Consider the following 14291-nt stretch of genomic DNA (forward strand, 5'->3'; position numbering starts at 1 on the left):
TCTCAAGCTATTATGAAATTTTAGAAATTTCTGTTGGAGGATATGATTCTGTTGTGGAAACACGCACTAACTTAAGCTTTAAAAAATGTGTTACATCTATATTCAGTGTTACATCTATCTGTAATATTAGTACTTTCTGCTTCTGGATATGCAAATTTCAAATATATATATTGCGAACAACATCCTTTAGATATTTTGGAGCATAATGGTTGGAGGTTGTAGTAAGACGTAATAAGAATATCAAAGCCCATACAGAAATAGGTATCTGCTATCGGCGACCTACCTTCTAATCGCCGCACACCAGGTTTAGATAGTGCATCTCTCCACGTTTCCTTTCTGACGTCTGCCTCAGCGTTATATATACATTTACAATCAGTACCTTCTCTCTATGTTGAAAATAAATAAAGAGTTATTCGAAACGTTCAAGATAATAGCTACTTCTGTATGGGATTTGATATTCTTATTACATCCTTAAGATAGATACACATTTTCTTAATAAATGCGTAGAAGCTGACAAAATAATTAATCAATGGGTTTCTCAACCGAGGCCTCCTTGCGGGACACGAGCAAGCAATATCTTTGGGTTGTTTTCCGTAAGCGGGCGAGTTTACCAATTTTAATAGTTCAACGTTTGGTTTTATAAAAAGGCCTTGACCGGCACTTGACTTGTTATTTATTCAAAATGACTTGACTGGGACTTTTTAAAATGACTTGTTTCCAACAATTCCATTTACAAGATCTCAAATCTTAGGTTTTTTAGTTGACAAACGGTGGTTTTACGTGATCACAGACACCAATTGTTCGGTCACAAATGGGACCCAGGGATATACATTTTTAAATCATGTTTTGTTGCGTCATAATGATACTCCCATTGTTTCGTCACAACCAGGGAGGAGATGGAATATCGGATTGCGAACCTCGCGTCATCGGTTGTCGAGGAGATTGTTACCGTGGAAACAGTGGAGGAAGTTCACGCTTCACTGAGCCCGATGCGAGCAGACTCGTCATGCTCGAGTAACGACTCTCACGAATCACTGGAGCGTAAAATCAGCTCATTGGCGCGAGCGATGGCCGCAGATATAGGTGAGTGTCAAGGTTAGGGATCCCCAATGCACCAACCAGGTACTGGTCCGACACCCTAGGCCAGGTTGGGCCAACACGGTTATATGCGGCGTTTACGTTCATGCTGCACTTATCATTTTTTTAGAATTTCGTTGATTAAAGGTACCGTATCGATTTCTTTTGGTTACTTATAAGTTATTGAGTATTGCCGGTTTTGACTCAGACTGTTTGCCTCAGGCTATTTTTTTAGTAACACTTTTAAAACAAGATAAACGTCAAAAATATGCCCAAATAACATTAATATATTACATTATATCAAGAAACGTGTATTCTTTCATTCAATGCGTCGCTTCTCCTTCCAAATTAAAATTTTGTCTTTTTAACGAAATAAATTCACTCTTTTCGCGCTTTCTGCGATCGCTTTGTGGGAGTGAGCAAGAAATGTGCTATTCTTGTTATTTTATGTACGCAAAGTGTGGCTCTTTGAAACTAGGCCAAGGGTCACCTACGGCCCGCTGAGTTAATTAACCCGACACGCAGCATATTTCTTTAATCAAGATGAAGTGCTAATGAAATGTTGTTGGATGCAATTCAAAACTAAACTTTAGCGAAATATTAAACTGTACGAGAATTCATTAAAGCTCGCTACTGTTTTTTATTGCTTAGTTATTTACATTTTCTTCGTTTAACGATATTGAAGTTAATAAAGTTCGACAAAAAGTTGATATCCGTCGCGCGATGGTCAGGCATTACAGTACCAACCCTCTGTGTAAAGTTTTGTGACCCTCACCTAGGAGCCTCAACCAAGTGTTGTTATCGGTACTTGCTCGATACCAGGGTGATATCGGTGCTGATCCGATATTCAATTAATATAAGAGTTTCAGATTCGCGAGCAAATGCAGCGAATCCACTTTGGTTTAGTTTTAAGATGAAAACTCAACAAACATAAATGATCAAAAACGCAGCATCTTACCTTAAAAAGTGAGGTAGTTAGAAATTTGAACTCACGCCCTTTAATACCTACCCTAAATGTGTACATTTTAGAACTTAATTAACTATTAAATAGCCGTTCTTAAGTCTCTGAATAAACTTGTTTTTTAAACTTAGTATTTATTTTCAATGTTTCAGTATTAACAAAGGTTTTAAACAACTTTTAACAAAAAATGCGATTTGGATTTTAGCGAAATAGTTAAAAACTTGACATATTTTTTTGGGGGGCGTGAAAGCCAATAGTCGGAAGAATATCCCCGAAAGACGGCATACAAACTGCTGTCGTATTATAGAGAATAACATGTAAAAACAAACTTAACAAGTTTCGTTTTTTTTTCGCAGACACTTCAGACGGAATCTCATCTTCCGACATGAGCTCTTTGGCGCACCACGTGGTGCTATCCACGCTTGTGTCACACCCAGAAAACGCCCCCATCGTGGGCACTTCGAGCGATCCGATGGTGAACGAAATATCGAGCAGGCTCATGAAAGAGGCAAGTTATACTACATTGATCAGAATTATTATTTCAAATTAAAAATTGGCCATTTTTCGACAAGGTATATATTACGTTATTCTGTATCATTACATTTCGTTAGAAATAAAAAAAGTACAAATTATCTTCGAAAATAAAAACAATGCTGCTGGTTAAAAAGTTACGGAAGACATTGATAAAGATTTCCCAATAGTCTTAGCAGTGGCCACTTATTATTCTGATCTATTTAAATACTCAACTCTTTACCTTATATGACGTCATGAATTTTTATGACGTCATGAATTTCGTGCGTATCCTCTATTTTTTTACGGATAAAAATCGTCCAATCTTCAAAAAAGTCACTATCCCTGCCGGTGTCCAATGTTTGTGAAATAATCGTTCAGCTACTTCATAAATATTTAAACTGTGGCTTGCTTTGGTCGGACATAGCTTTAATGTTATAAATTTGTAAGAACTCGACGTAAATTTTTTCAGGCAACATTTTTGTGTTTTAATGTATCCGCTAGTTGGCGCTGGAAAGGGATTCGACAACTTGCACTTTCGGCAGTGACGTAACAATCGAATTGGAACAGAAAATTTCGAAACTGGCGCTAAACGTCGTTCATTCAGTTCTAAAAGGTCAGTGACTTTTTAGGCATTTTTAAATATATCACCATTTTTGAATTAAATGGTCCAAATTTAGAAGTTTGTTAAAAAAATAACGGTAAAGAAAATACGTGTCGCTAATTTTATGCGTAGAAAACTAAACAAGGACCTTTTTTAGTTATGTTTACAGAAAGTGAAGCACAGACAAGTTTTAAAAGCTAATTGTAATATTAAATGCATTATATATCACCGCCAATAAAATGCAATTAGCAATTCCTTAAACAAGCTGATAAAAGTGAATTTTTTTAACACATTGCCCTTATCTTTTATATAAAACATATCTGATTGTATTTGAAACCTAATGTATAAAAACAGATATGCATAATTAGGAACATATTCATGGTAAAGGAAACTAGAAGTAGGTTTTATAAACTTTCCCGTGAGATATTTTAAGCGTCGGACATTTGAAAGGGAAATGTCAGTCACATCGGATACCCGCGACATTTCTATTTAGAGCGGGATATTATTAAACAACAGTCTTTGCTGTTTGTAAGGGTGCATATAAACACACACATTTATATATAGATATAGACTTGTGGCATGTTGGACGCCATTAACCTTACTTCACCAATCAATTCTACTTTTTCGTTCATTAAGACCATTCGCCTCGAATTAGAAATAGATTACGGGACTGTTTAGGCTTATAGAATCGAATTTTGATCTTTAACTGATTTTTACTTTCTTTATGATTTCCTTATCCATGTTCGTCCAAATCGAATTCTTTAAATCATGTTGCACATTTCAACGGCAAATTCCATTCCAATGTTGACACTCAGGTTAACCCAGGTTAAGTAGCGATTTTTATTGAAATAACTGATTATGTAAATATACCTTTTTAAGCTGTTGTTTTAACGGGGCTATAGCGGCTTAATAAGACAGGTTAAACTAACACCCAACCACCTAAACGTTTATCACGGGGCGAGTAAACAAAACAGTAAAACATTATATTGAAATTGTGTCCCATTAACCCGTTAGAGGCGAATGCTCTACCCAAAAAATGTACAATTTGCGCGTCTTTTTAACGAACATTTCGCATTTTGAAAAATAGCTTTGTTATTTTGCCTATGCTCTGGCATATATTACAAAAAGGGGTAGAAACAAAACAACCGAATTGATTGGCCATTTTATTACAAATATTACACAGCTGTTAGCAACAGCAAAAAAAAAACCGGTTGCAGACTGGGTAAAAAACAACCGACTGTTTTTAATTTAGCAACCATAAGGTAAATTTCAACAATAATACACCAGGAAGATTTAGGCCTTAGATTTTAAGGAGTATTTTCTCGCTGTACATTGGATTCGATCGGACTTTGATCTCACAGGAACTGACTTTAGGATCAACCAGTGTTGAAATTCTCATCCATGGCTTGTGTTGTGTTATCATAGGCGGGTTAAAATAGTAAAATCCCACGCACTTTAAGCATTTTTGACAGATTGAACCGTATAGCCTTAACCGTATACGTCGCTTTTGTCGATCAAAAAGGCCTTAATTAATCTCCTTCTAAATAAAATTGCTATGGTAAAAAAACGTTTTTAATTTGTCGGCCTACATAATATTTAGAGCGTGTTCGTCGGTATTGTACACTGTAGGGTTAATGCGTCGTAACAGCCAGACAACCCTGTGTGTAAAACCGAAACATTTCCTTTTCCGGGCCATAACGAGCAGTGATTACAGCGGTGTAGGCGTTATAGCAGCTCCTCGGATTTTTGTATGGTCGGGGGATACCAAGCCCGGGTATTTTACAGCTAAGAAATACGTCCTATGGTTTATTTTACTTCGTTTTTGAACCTTTAATTTAACGTTTGATTGACAGGAAAACTATTACATAAACAGCAGGCTTATTTTATGGTTGCAAATATGAATTTATAATATTAAAAGTTTAACGTCTCAAATTATTGTTTGCATTCGTTATACAAAAATGACAAGCACAGGCAAACCAATATGATTCAACAAAAAAACAATAAAAAACATGTTTTACCGCTGGACAACGAACAGTTTTCGGAAAACTTTCCCGAAAGCTCCCAGTTTAACCACACGGCAGATACACGAGCGTAGACATGCGTATGTGTTTTTTGACACCCACGTACATGTACCGTATGTAAGTAATCAAAAGGAAAGCGAGTATCCTTGTAAACCGGCTGACCCGCTCGTTTTGTCAACAAAACATATATTGTTTATAGAGTAAACGCTAGTAAATTAAGACCGGCAGAAACCAATTCAATGGACTTCTTGTAAGAGAACCAAACAATGAACATTAGCATCATTAAGTTTGAATTTAGGTATTATCAGCCATGTTCGTATAGCTTTGTAATGTTGTCAAATTTTGGGAAATTCTTCCTAAAAAACAATCGTAGTAAATCTAATCATGTGGATTATGCAGTCGGTGACCCAACCAAAGCAAACAACGACCCAATTTTGGGTCGCGACCCACAGGTTGAGAATCACTGGTTTAAACGAAGACCAAGTGAACCTGTTACCGGCGTTTTTCACCAAATGATACCAAACCCGTCCCTTCTACTGTGAGTAGTGGGCGGGAGGAAAAGTGGAAACGCGTTTGATTTAGATTGCTGGCTCTACTCGCTGCGAGCGGACGTCTAAAAATAACTGGACGTCTTGCCTGACAGAGCTGCTACAGGCCCAGAAGGGAGACAGGCTGCTAGTTGCGATGCTTGGATAGAGAAAAGTAATGGCGGTAAAACGACAGCAGCTTGTCACTTCTGTCGGTGAGTTGTGTCGTTCAGAAAAGTTGTTGTTAGTTGGAGTTATATTTGGAGCCGGGACACTTTTAGCACTTGTCACACAAAGCTGGCTTGACCGCGGCTGAAGCGGTATCAATGCTGTTTTACGGATTTCTTGGCACATTTTGTTAGAAATGTCCGATCCTTTTTTGTAATTCCGTGTCCAGTTAAGATTAGGACTTATTTAGAAACAGAGATGCTGACCGAGTGACCATAGCTGCTACTTTGCCCGTTTGACTATTGACCGTTTGAAATGCTGACAACAGCTTACTGGATGTATTGTTGACCAGAGTTTTGCATATTAGCTATAAAATGACAGACTTTTTTATCAGCTTATTCATAGGCACCATGTTTATCTCTGGTTAAATTCTTTGGTGATAAATGATTGAATGAAGCACTTATGTCTGATGGCGTGTAACGTCAAGACTGTGATGCAATATATTAAGTCAATGAAACTTAGATATAGCCTACAAACGTGTGCAACAACGTTGATATTAAAATCACCGGTGTAAAATAGATTAAGGATATATTTATGTTGTTTACTAGAATCTTATGCGAGAATTTTTTTGTCAATATTAACTGACACTAGTGCTTTGCTTGAAAGTGAATCTATGCAGGTCTTTCGAATTCACTTTATGCAAGCGATGTTTATGGTTCACACGCACCGTTGAGCAGCATATGTTATGTACACTTTAGTGGCAAAATGGCAATATTTGATGTAACTTGCAAACTAAATGTTCATAAAACAAGATATCTCGTCGTCCTCGCAAATAAATGACGACAATGATTTCAAATAAAAGTAAATAAACTTCTGACTTTTCTGCCGCAATCAAAGTTAGAAAGTACAAGAAATACTTATTCGCTGTCACATGCTGCTACATTATCCCGTTTGTAATGAGAACAATGCTTGGTTCTTTTTATTGTGACCCTTCTTTGACTAAAACAGTTAAACTACCCCGATATCATACAACATCAGTGTTACTTTAGTGGAAAACTTGTAAGTTGTGGGAAAAGTTGTAGGTTTAATCGTCAATGTAAATTGCCACAAAATATCAGTGTTGTAGTGTCTTAATTCAATGACTTGACTTGACTTCACCTAAATCGCTGTTTTCAAATGACTTGACTTTAATTTATGTTATTGCGGCAGCGATTGATGAGTGTTTTTAAATTATTTTTAGTAAAATGTGATATATTTTTACCTTAATTTCTGCTTGTTAAAACGTTTGCTTGCTATAAGTTACATTTGGTTGTTTGCTGATAAAAATGTCGCCCATGTTGGGACTAGATCACCAATTTTAATAATTAACATTTCTTTTTCTTTGCAAATCACTTGACTTAGACTGATGTGCACAATATGACAAGGTACTTTGCCTGTCTTAACTGCGGCTTAAGTCATTTTCGAATAACACTTCCAAATACGGGCCCGGTTGGTTTTTGTTATGGTTGTCTTGGTGTCACTGCTTTCCCAGCCCCATGTTTATAAGGTTGCTGTAATTTACAGCTGACTGTAGCCAGGGAAGTGGCGTGTTTTGGAAATCAATTGTTTCCGCAAATGATTGGGGAGAATTGAAACAGGGGCGCACACTTTTCGTGCTGATAATCTGTTGCAGCTACAGTAGGTGTCACTGTCGGTTTCGAAAAAATATTTTATTACCTTGTTGATTTACGCAAAATGCCCTGCAATGTTTATATATTTGTTGCGACAAACGGCTGTTGGTTTGACCCTTAACACTGGATTGATAATGCGTTTATTTAATTCGTTAAAAATACCATTTTGCGATTAAGACGGTTTTATAAACGAGTATGATATACTGTTTACGCTATAACAAGATATTCCTAATCACGTATTAAGTGACGTCAGGGATTCCATGATTGCTGGACGTCTTTCCCAGCAGCGCTTGTAATCGCAAAATGCTCAAACATTTTTGTCTATTTTTAGTTTAAACCTTTGTTCAATGTTTTTGCTTTTAATTAAACTTTCTCTGAAAGCCAATTCTTTGATCATAATCGACTTTCCTTTCGTTTTTAAACAGCCTTAGAAACATTTAGGGCGCTTTAGGGTCGCGTCACCATGGCAACGAACCTCACGACCGCCGTAACAAGGGTGACGTCACAATCTGGGGGATTCCCCAACCTGAGTGACGTCACAGATCTTCCCCCGGGACTTCAGATGGAGCCTCTGGGCAACGCACTGGCCATTGTACTCACAGTGTTGTCGGGATACTTGGTTGTTGTGCTTGCTTTTTACGAATGGAGGAAGAAATGGAGCGAGAAGAGCCGCGTCAATAAACTTCACTTGGTGTCCTCAATCGCAGCTTTCCTCAGCTGTTTATCGGAACAGTTGGAGCTGAGGCTTGGAAAGTCGTCGGATATGTGGTGCTCTTTGTACACGCTCCTGGTGGCGCTCTTCTACACGGTCGGATCGCTCAGCACATACACTCTCCTGTGGTGGAGACAGCGGACTTTCTACACTGACCCTCTGCTCCGGAGATGCAACAGCCGCACCATGAGATGTGTGAGCGGATTCACCATCTTCGGGGTCTACTCTGCGCTCATAGCCACAGTGTTTATCCTCACGTTCAGCTACGAACTTCGCAGCACGCATTACGGGTGCATTATCGACCTGAAGGAAGGCCACTCCTTCCCAGCTGTAACATCGCTAGTTGTGCTCGCGGCAAGCTACATCGCATTTCAAATCCTCCTGCTAATGCTCATACTTTACCCACTCACAAGAGCATCAGGGATATCGGTGCAAATCTGCGGGGATTTGCGGCTCCATTCCCCGGGAAGGAACATCGACCTGCTGCCCTTGGTGCGAAGGTTAATGGTCTGTTCGGCAGTTTGTGTTATTTCAGCGCTTCTCTTCAGCACAGTTGCAATCTGCTGTTTCTTGTACGCTCCTAACAGCTACTGGTCGCTGATCGTTCACGCAGATCTCATCGTAAACACGCTCTCAATCGTCTGCACGACTGCAAACTGGCGGCAAAGGTTATTCCCCTGTTCTGCGACCGTACACGTCACCGAATTGTCTCAAACGAGAGAAATCGTCATCGACTCGGTGTGAAAATAACCCATTGGCGCGCTTTTCTACTAGGGTAGCGACTCGTTGTGAAAGTACAGACCAGTTAGTTGTGAAAATAACGAGTGAATCGGTGTGAAAGTAACACTTCTCTGAAACTAAGTGCTGTGAAAATTTCAGTTTGTTGTGATGAGCTTTTTATTATATTTTGTTACACTCTCTTTGTAATGTGGTGTGGTTGTGACTATAGACGGGTATTTTATGACGCCACAAGGCTACGTTGCACGCCCGACAAAAAATAAGTAGAATTATGGCGTTGGAACATTGCAATTAGTTTAAAGTATAAATGCTTTTAAATGTTCATCATGAATCAATTACTATAGCCTGGTGTCATGATGTAATATCGTGGTGTCCTGTTTGAAAAACAGACATTATATATCGGTATTTCCGTAGTTATATTTCCAACCATACCCTACTTCCAACACCGACAATAAAACTGTCCATCCTTCCTGTTTCACATCCCATTTTGTTATTATTTTTCCTATTTCCAGTTCACTGCCCTTTACTATGTTTGACCAGTTTATGGCTAACAGCGTAAAATGCCATTTTTGTCATCTTTTAGTTGCCAATTATGTTTTCCCGTTTACCTCAAACGTTAAGTTGCCCATTTGTGTAAAAATACGCGTGGAATACTCCCAGGAGAGTAACATAAAACTGTTACGTGAATTGCATAAACTAGGGAAGTTGCATACACTTGACATGGACGAGTAACGAATATGATGAAATTGTTCGTCCATTTTAACCAATTTTTGCTTCTGTCGCACCCATTTTTGTTCCAAAATTGACATTGCCTAATGGCCACTAGTGCGTTATTTTATTATACTCAACTCAACACAACATTACATGTTAGCGACCTTAGTGTCAGCCAACGGTCCCTTGTATAAACTATGGCATTTATAATTTTTAAATTATGCTTATTTCACCTTATTAGGTCAACATTACCAGAGGTGTAGGGACTAAACCCCCAGCACATATTTCCATAATACAAACTCCTTTAAAAATTAACCGGTTTTCTGCTATAGAGTTATTTTCTTTAATAGTTTACAAAGGGAGCCGTTTAAAAAATAAATAACGTGTATCTTCGTATAAACATTGGTTTTGAATATATAAATTATGTCAGTTCCATAACGTGTTTTTTTATTTTCGTTTTCTTATCGCGTTTGTACGAATTTGTTTCATATTTTTGTTGCGGTTACGTTTAACCTGCAATATTTGCATGTTTTGGGTTATATTTCTCGCACTGTGCACAAACAACTTTTACGATTTGTAATAAAGTTCCTAAACTTAAAACTGACGTCTGTGTTTACGTTGAAACTGACAGAATGCTAAGCTTGTTGGGAAGCCTATATGAAATATTTAGTATATTCACAGAATGTTCACTTGAGGCATAATTATACTAATAATTATAAAAAAGTGGGGATCAGTTAACAGTAATTGATGTACAGTTTTAAAATAAGCAAGAAATACTCGAGGTTTGAAACCCTATTAAAATTAAACTCTATACATATTTTATTAGTTGATTAAAAAAAATAATAAAAAAAATAAAAAGTAATTTCAATTGGATTTATTCCCAATAGACTTTTATTAAATTTGTTTCCTGGGCGTATTGTCGTCCAGAAAAAAAATGGTTTATCCATAAATCGCATGAAATTAACGTTTAAGAAAACTACCGTTCCAATTCCTGTTTTAATGCTTGCTGCTTTGTAAGGCTGCAAACTCATTCCGCCTTTAGGGGTTTGCGGCCAATTTTTGACCTTTAGAAGCATTTAATTTAGGCCAAAAAAACTTTACCGGAATCTTTAAAAAACAAAATTGCCTGACATTAAAGCTTTTAGTTCAAAATGCAAACCAGTACTTTTCACCAAAAGTAGCTTCCTATCCTTGCATACAAAACTCTAACGGAGAAATCTTGGTTAATTAATATTTAACTTATCAACTTGAAATTTTCAGGAACTTTAACTTCCCACCCTCATGTATAAGATTGCGTGCAAAACTCGATTTCCAAACTTGACATATTATTTCAGGAACTTCAGCTTCGAGCAGTTACAGTTCTATGAGCAGCCAGGGGAGGGAGCTAAAGATCACCGAAATAACAGCTGAGATAATAACTTCGATGCTCCGACTCAAGAAGTTCCTACCTCCGGATGTTGATTTGACCAATCAGAGAAGAGAAGACAGCAGTGAGTGGAAATAAAAGCTATAGTTTTAAATATACTTGACCACACTATGCACGGATCTGTAATCTAGCTTGATAATAAACAGCTTTGATAATAAATAGCAAAGCCACAAAGGTCGAGTAGATCGGCAACATCTTGACTAGGACGTTTCGACACGCAGGTTATGTCATTTAAACTTCTAACAATTTGACGAATTTTTTTACTGAAAAGTGTTGAATAAGGTCTATTGAAAAAAAGTATTGCAACTTATTTAAACCCAAACATATTACTTTCCATTGTCTCAGTGTATAATGATATAATTCCACTGGTCAGACGACTTGGACCCTCAATGTGGCTTCACCCTATTGCTTAACAGCGAGATATTATTTTTTTCATTTGTATTAACTCACAGGATCAAGAGCTGAGCAAGAAATCCACAAGATCCTGAACCTGCAAGCTCTCAACGAGGCACCCAGGGAAGTGTTCAAATCACTGAGGGAAGAAGATATTAAGCGGCTCAGCCGGGTCGTTACAAAGTAAGTGACAGAGTGATTATTTATTATTTGTGTGGCTAACATACTTATATATTTAATAACACCGGAGTTGCGCACAAGTACGCAAACCGTTATGTTGCGGCGCAGTCGGGCCATTACAAAGTAACTAACAGATATGTTGTGCTTATGTTTGACCTATAGGCTTAAGCCACTTGTTTAAAACTGTAGAAAGTGAATAATGTGAAAAAACATATTTTCCCATGTGGTCACTACACATAGTCGTAATGCTCTGCTAACAATTATAACTTGAATCAGGTAAATACTTGAAACATGGCATGATTAAATCCATGGTGTCGGGTTTAAATAGATATGTTAAAAATTATCGGACCAGAGCCGAGAGCCGATACCTGATACCAAGTGGTAGTATCGGTACTCGTCCGATAATATCGGATCGGAGCCGATACCCGATACCGAGTGGTAGTATCGGTACTCGTCCGATAATATCGGATCGGAGCCGATACCCGATACTAATTTAATGTAGAAACTTCAGCTCACCTCAGGGTAAATTGTTTGTTGCTAAAAACTTTATCTTTAACTAATACTTTTTATAAATTGTTCCTTTGTAACTTTGGTCAAAAAAAAATCGCTAACTATTGGTGTCCGATAATATCGGATCGGGGACGATACCCGATACTAAATGGTAGTATGTACTCGTCCGATACCGGGATGACATCGCTGCCGATCTGCTACCAAGTTAACGTATAGGATTTTAAATATTAGTTGAACATAGTTTTTAGCTCTTAATTTGCCCTGACATGAGACAAATAACGTCCATTGAAAGCGTTGTTAAAATACTGCCTAGTATCGGTTATCGGCTCCGATCCGATATTATCGTACATCTTCATATTCAGGAAGATCGTCCCATCCCGATGCACATCTTCCGCGATCTCCTCCGGGATCAACGAGCTTGCTGTCGCTCTCACGGAGCAAGCCATCACAGCAGGAGGAGTTGATCATTCATCCTCATCACAACTATCTTCTACTTCACTCGAGAATGCAGTGAGAAGATTGGCCGACACCGTTGTACAGGTATCAACAAAATGTCTTGGGAGTTGTATAGAGCGAATTGCATTTAAAGCAAATTTCGAGCTACAGACTTTAACATAGGCATTGTTTTAATCCACGCTTTTCGTGTGAGAATTTTTTTGTTAAAAGTGTGATTTGGAAACAGATGTTGAAATGTTTTAATGCGGGTATTCGTAAAAACATGATTATTAATAATAAAACAAGAACAAAACTCAACTAGATTTTGAAAGAATTATTTCTTAGCACCCTTAAGCAATCACAGTTTTCCCAAAAATGCGAAAAAATTGACGGTGGGGCAAGGAGGCTCTTTATAATAGTTTCTGCGAAAAAGTTCACGGGTCAACCCATCGCCAGCATAAAATGAAAAGAAGCCTCCTTTGAAAGTAGTCGAAACTTCGGATACAATAATGTGCCGCAAGAGCTTCCATTTAGTTTTCCTTCAGTATGTTGTTCGTGGCTTACACACACCAACATAGTGCAACAGGAAATGACCTGAAATGTCCAAGTTAGCAAGTTAATTGTTTTACCGCAGTTTTTATAGCCTCGTTCGACTTATTGTTTGAACTCTGGTCATTTTAAACTGCTGTGGAAAAATTACGTTTCATTTCAAGTAATGCGGGTTTCCATTGCGTAAATAATGTTTTTATAAATATATTTGTCGAAATAAACGAAATAAATGGCGCCGTTATCCGTAACAGATTACGTGTTATTTGGCTCGTTACTCGGTCAATTAACAGATACTGTAGAAATACCCTTGTAATCGCTGCTATATCTCCAATCAGGAGACGATTAACAAGACGGCTACAGTGAACAGCGACACACAGTCTGCGCTTAGTTCTGGCATCGACCTGCTTGTGGATGAGTTAGCTGATGAAGTGTTAGCAAGAGCTGAAAACTTGAGCAACGCGTCAGCTCTAAGCTCGGGAATCGATCACATTGCGAGTGAAATTACAGCCGAAGCGCTGGATAAGGTAAGTTTGACGATGGTTGTCGTTTGGAAGCGAGAACATACAAGTTGTTTCTTAGTGTGTTTAGTTCGGTGCGGTTGCTGTATGTTTATCAAACAATATGCTTATTATTTTAAATCGGGGAAATCAGGTGGGACTGTTTAGCGACAAATTGTATTACAACCGACAACCGTACTTTATTACAGGCAAAGTCATTTAAAAAAAAAACACATTTTTTCATTCTTGTTATATAGTGAATAACCCCTGTATATTTACGTCTGAGTAGATAGTGAATTATTTCGCCTGTGTTGTATGGTAGAGCTGCAATACATTCATCAAACTAAGATGCATAATTGCGTAATTACGACAAGTTGTTGTTTGTCTGTTCATGTACAAGGAAAGGATGGGTAAATAGTGATGCTACTACTTATAGGTAATTACAAAGTGTTAAACACTTTAGCTATACATTGGCAAAATTATCCTTGTGCAAAAACTAAACAGTAGTTCCTACACTGGGGCGCAAAAAAAGTTTGAAGCCGTGCTGCAAACACTTATTTACCGGGCCACATTTTGTGCCTTGGTTTTTAATGGCGTTAAAT

At 37.8% G+C, this 14291-nt stretch overlaps 2 protein-coding genes across 2 annotated transcripts in view; both read left to right on the plus strand.

Annotated features, from left to right (window-relative positions):
* LOC146146525 (uncharacterized) overlaps positions 1-14291 on the plus strand; it is a 34423-nt gene that overhangs the window by 8690 nt on the left and 11442 nt on the right. The window contains exons 14-20 of the mRNA XM_083386838.1: positions 890-1083; positions 2395-2546; positions 3053-3164; positions 11034-11189; positions 11578-11701; positions 12571-12748; positions 13528-13716. Coding sequence (XP_083242964.1) covers positions 890-1083; positions 2395-2546; positions 3053-3164; positions 11034-11189; positions 11578-11701; positions 12571-12748; positions 13528-13716 — 1105 coding nt within the window. The remainder of the gene's footprint in view (positions 1-889; positions 1084-2394; positions 2547-3052; positions 3165-11033; positions 11190-11577; positions 11702-12570; positions 12749-13527; positions 13717-14291) is intronic.
* Positions 8002-8994, plus strand: LOC146146526 (uncharacterized). The gene has a single exon (XM_083388474.1). It carries the CDS (start codon positions 8002-8004, stop codon positions 8992-8994), a length of 993 nt encoding a protein of 330 aa, XP_083244600.1.

The sequence above is a fragment of the Ascidiella aspersa genome, chromosome 4 (genome assembly GCF_963924565.1).
Source record: "Ascidiella aspersa chromosome 4, kaAscAspe10.2, whole genome shotgun sequence".
In the NCBI taxonomy this organism is placed as follows: Eukaryota; Metazoa; Chordata; class Ascidiacea; order Phlebobranchia; family Ascidiidae; genus Ascidiella; species Ascidiella aspersa.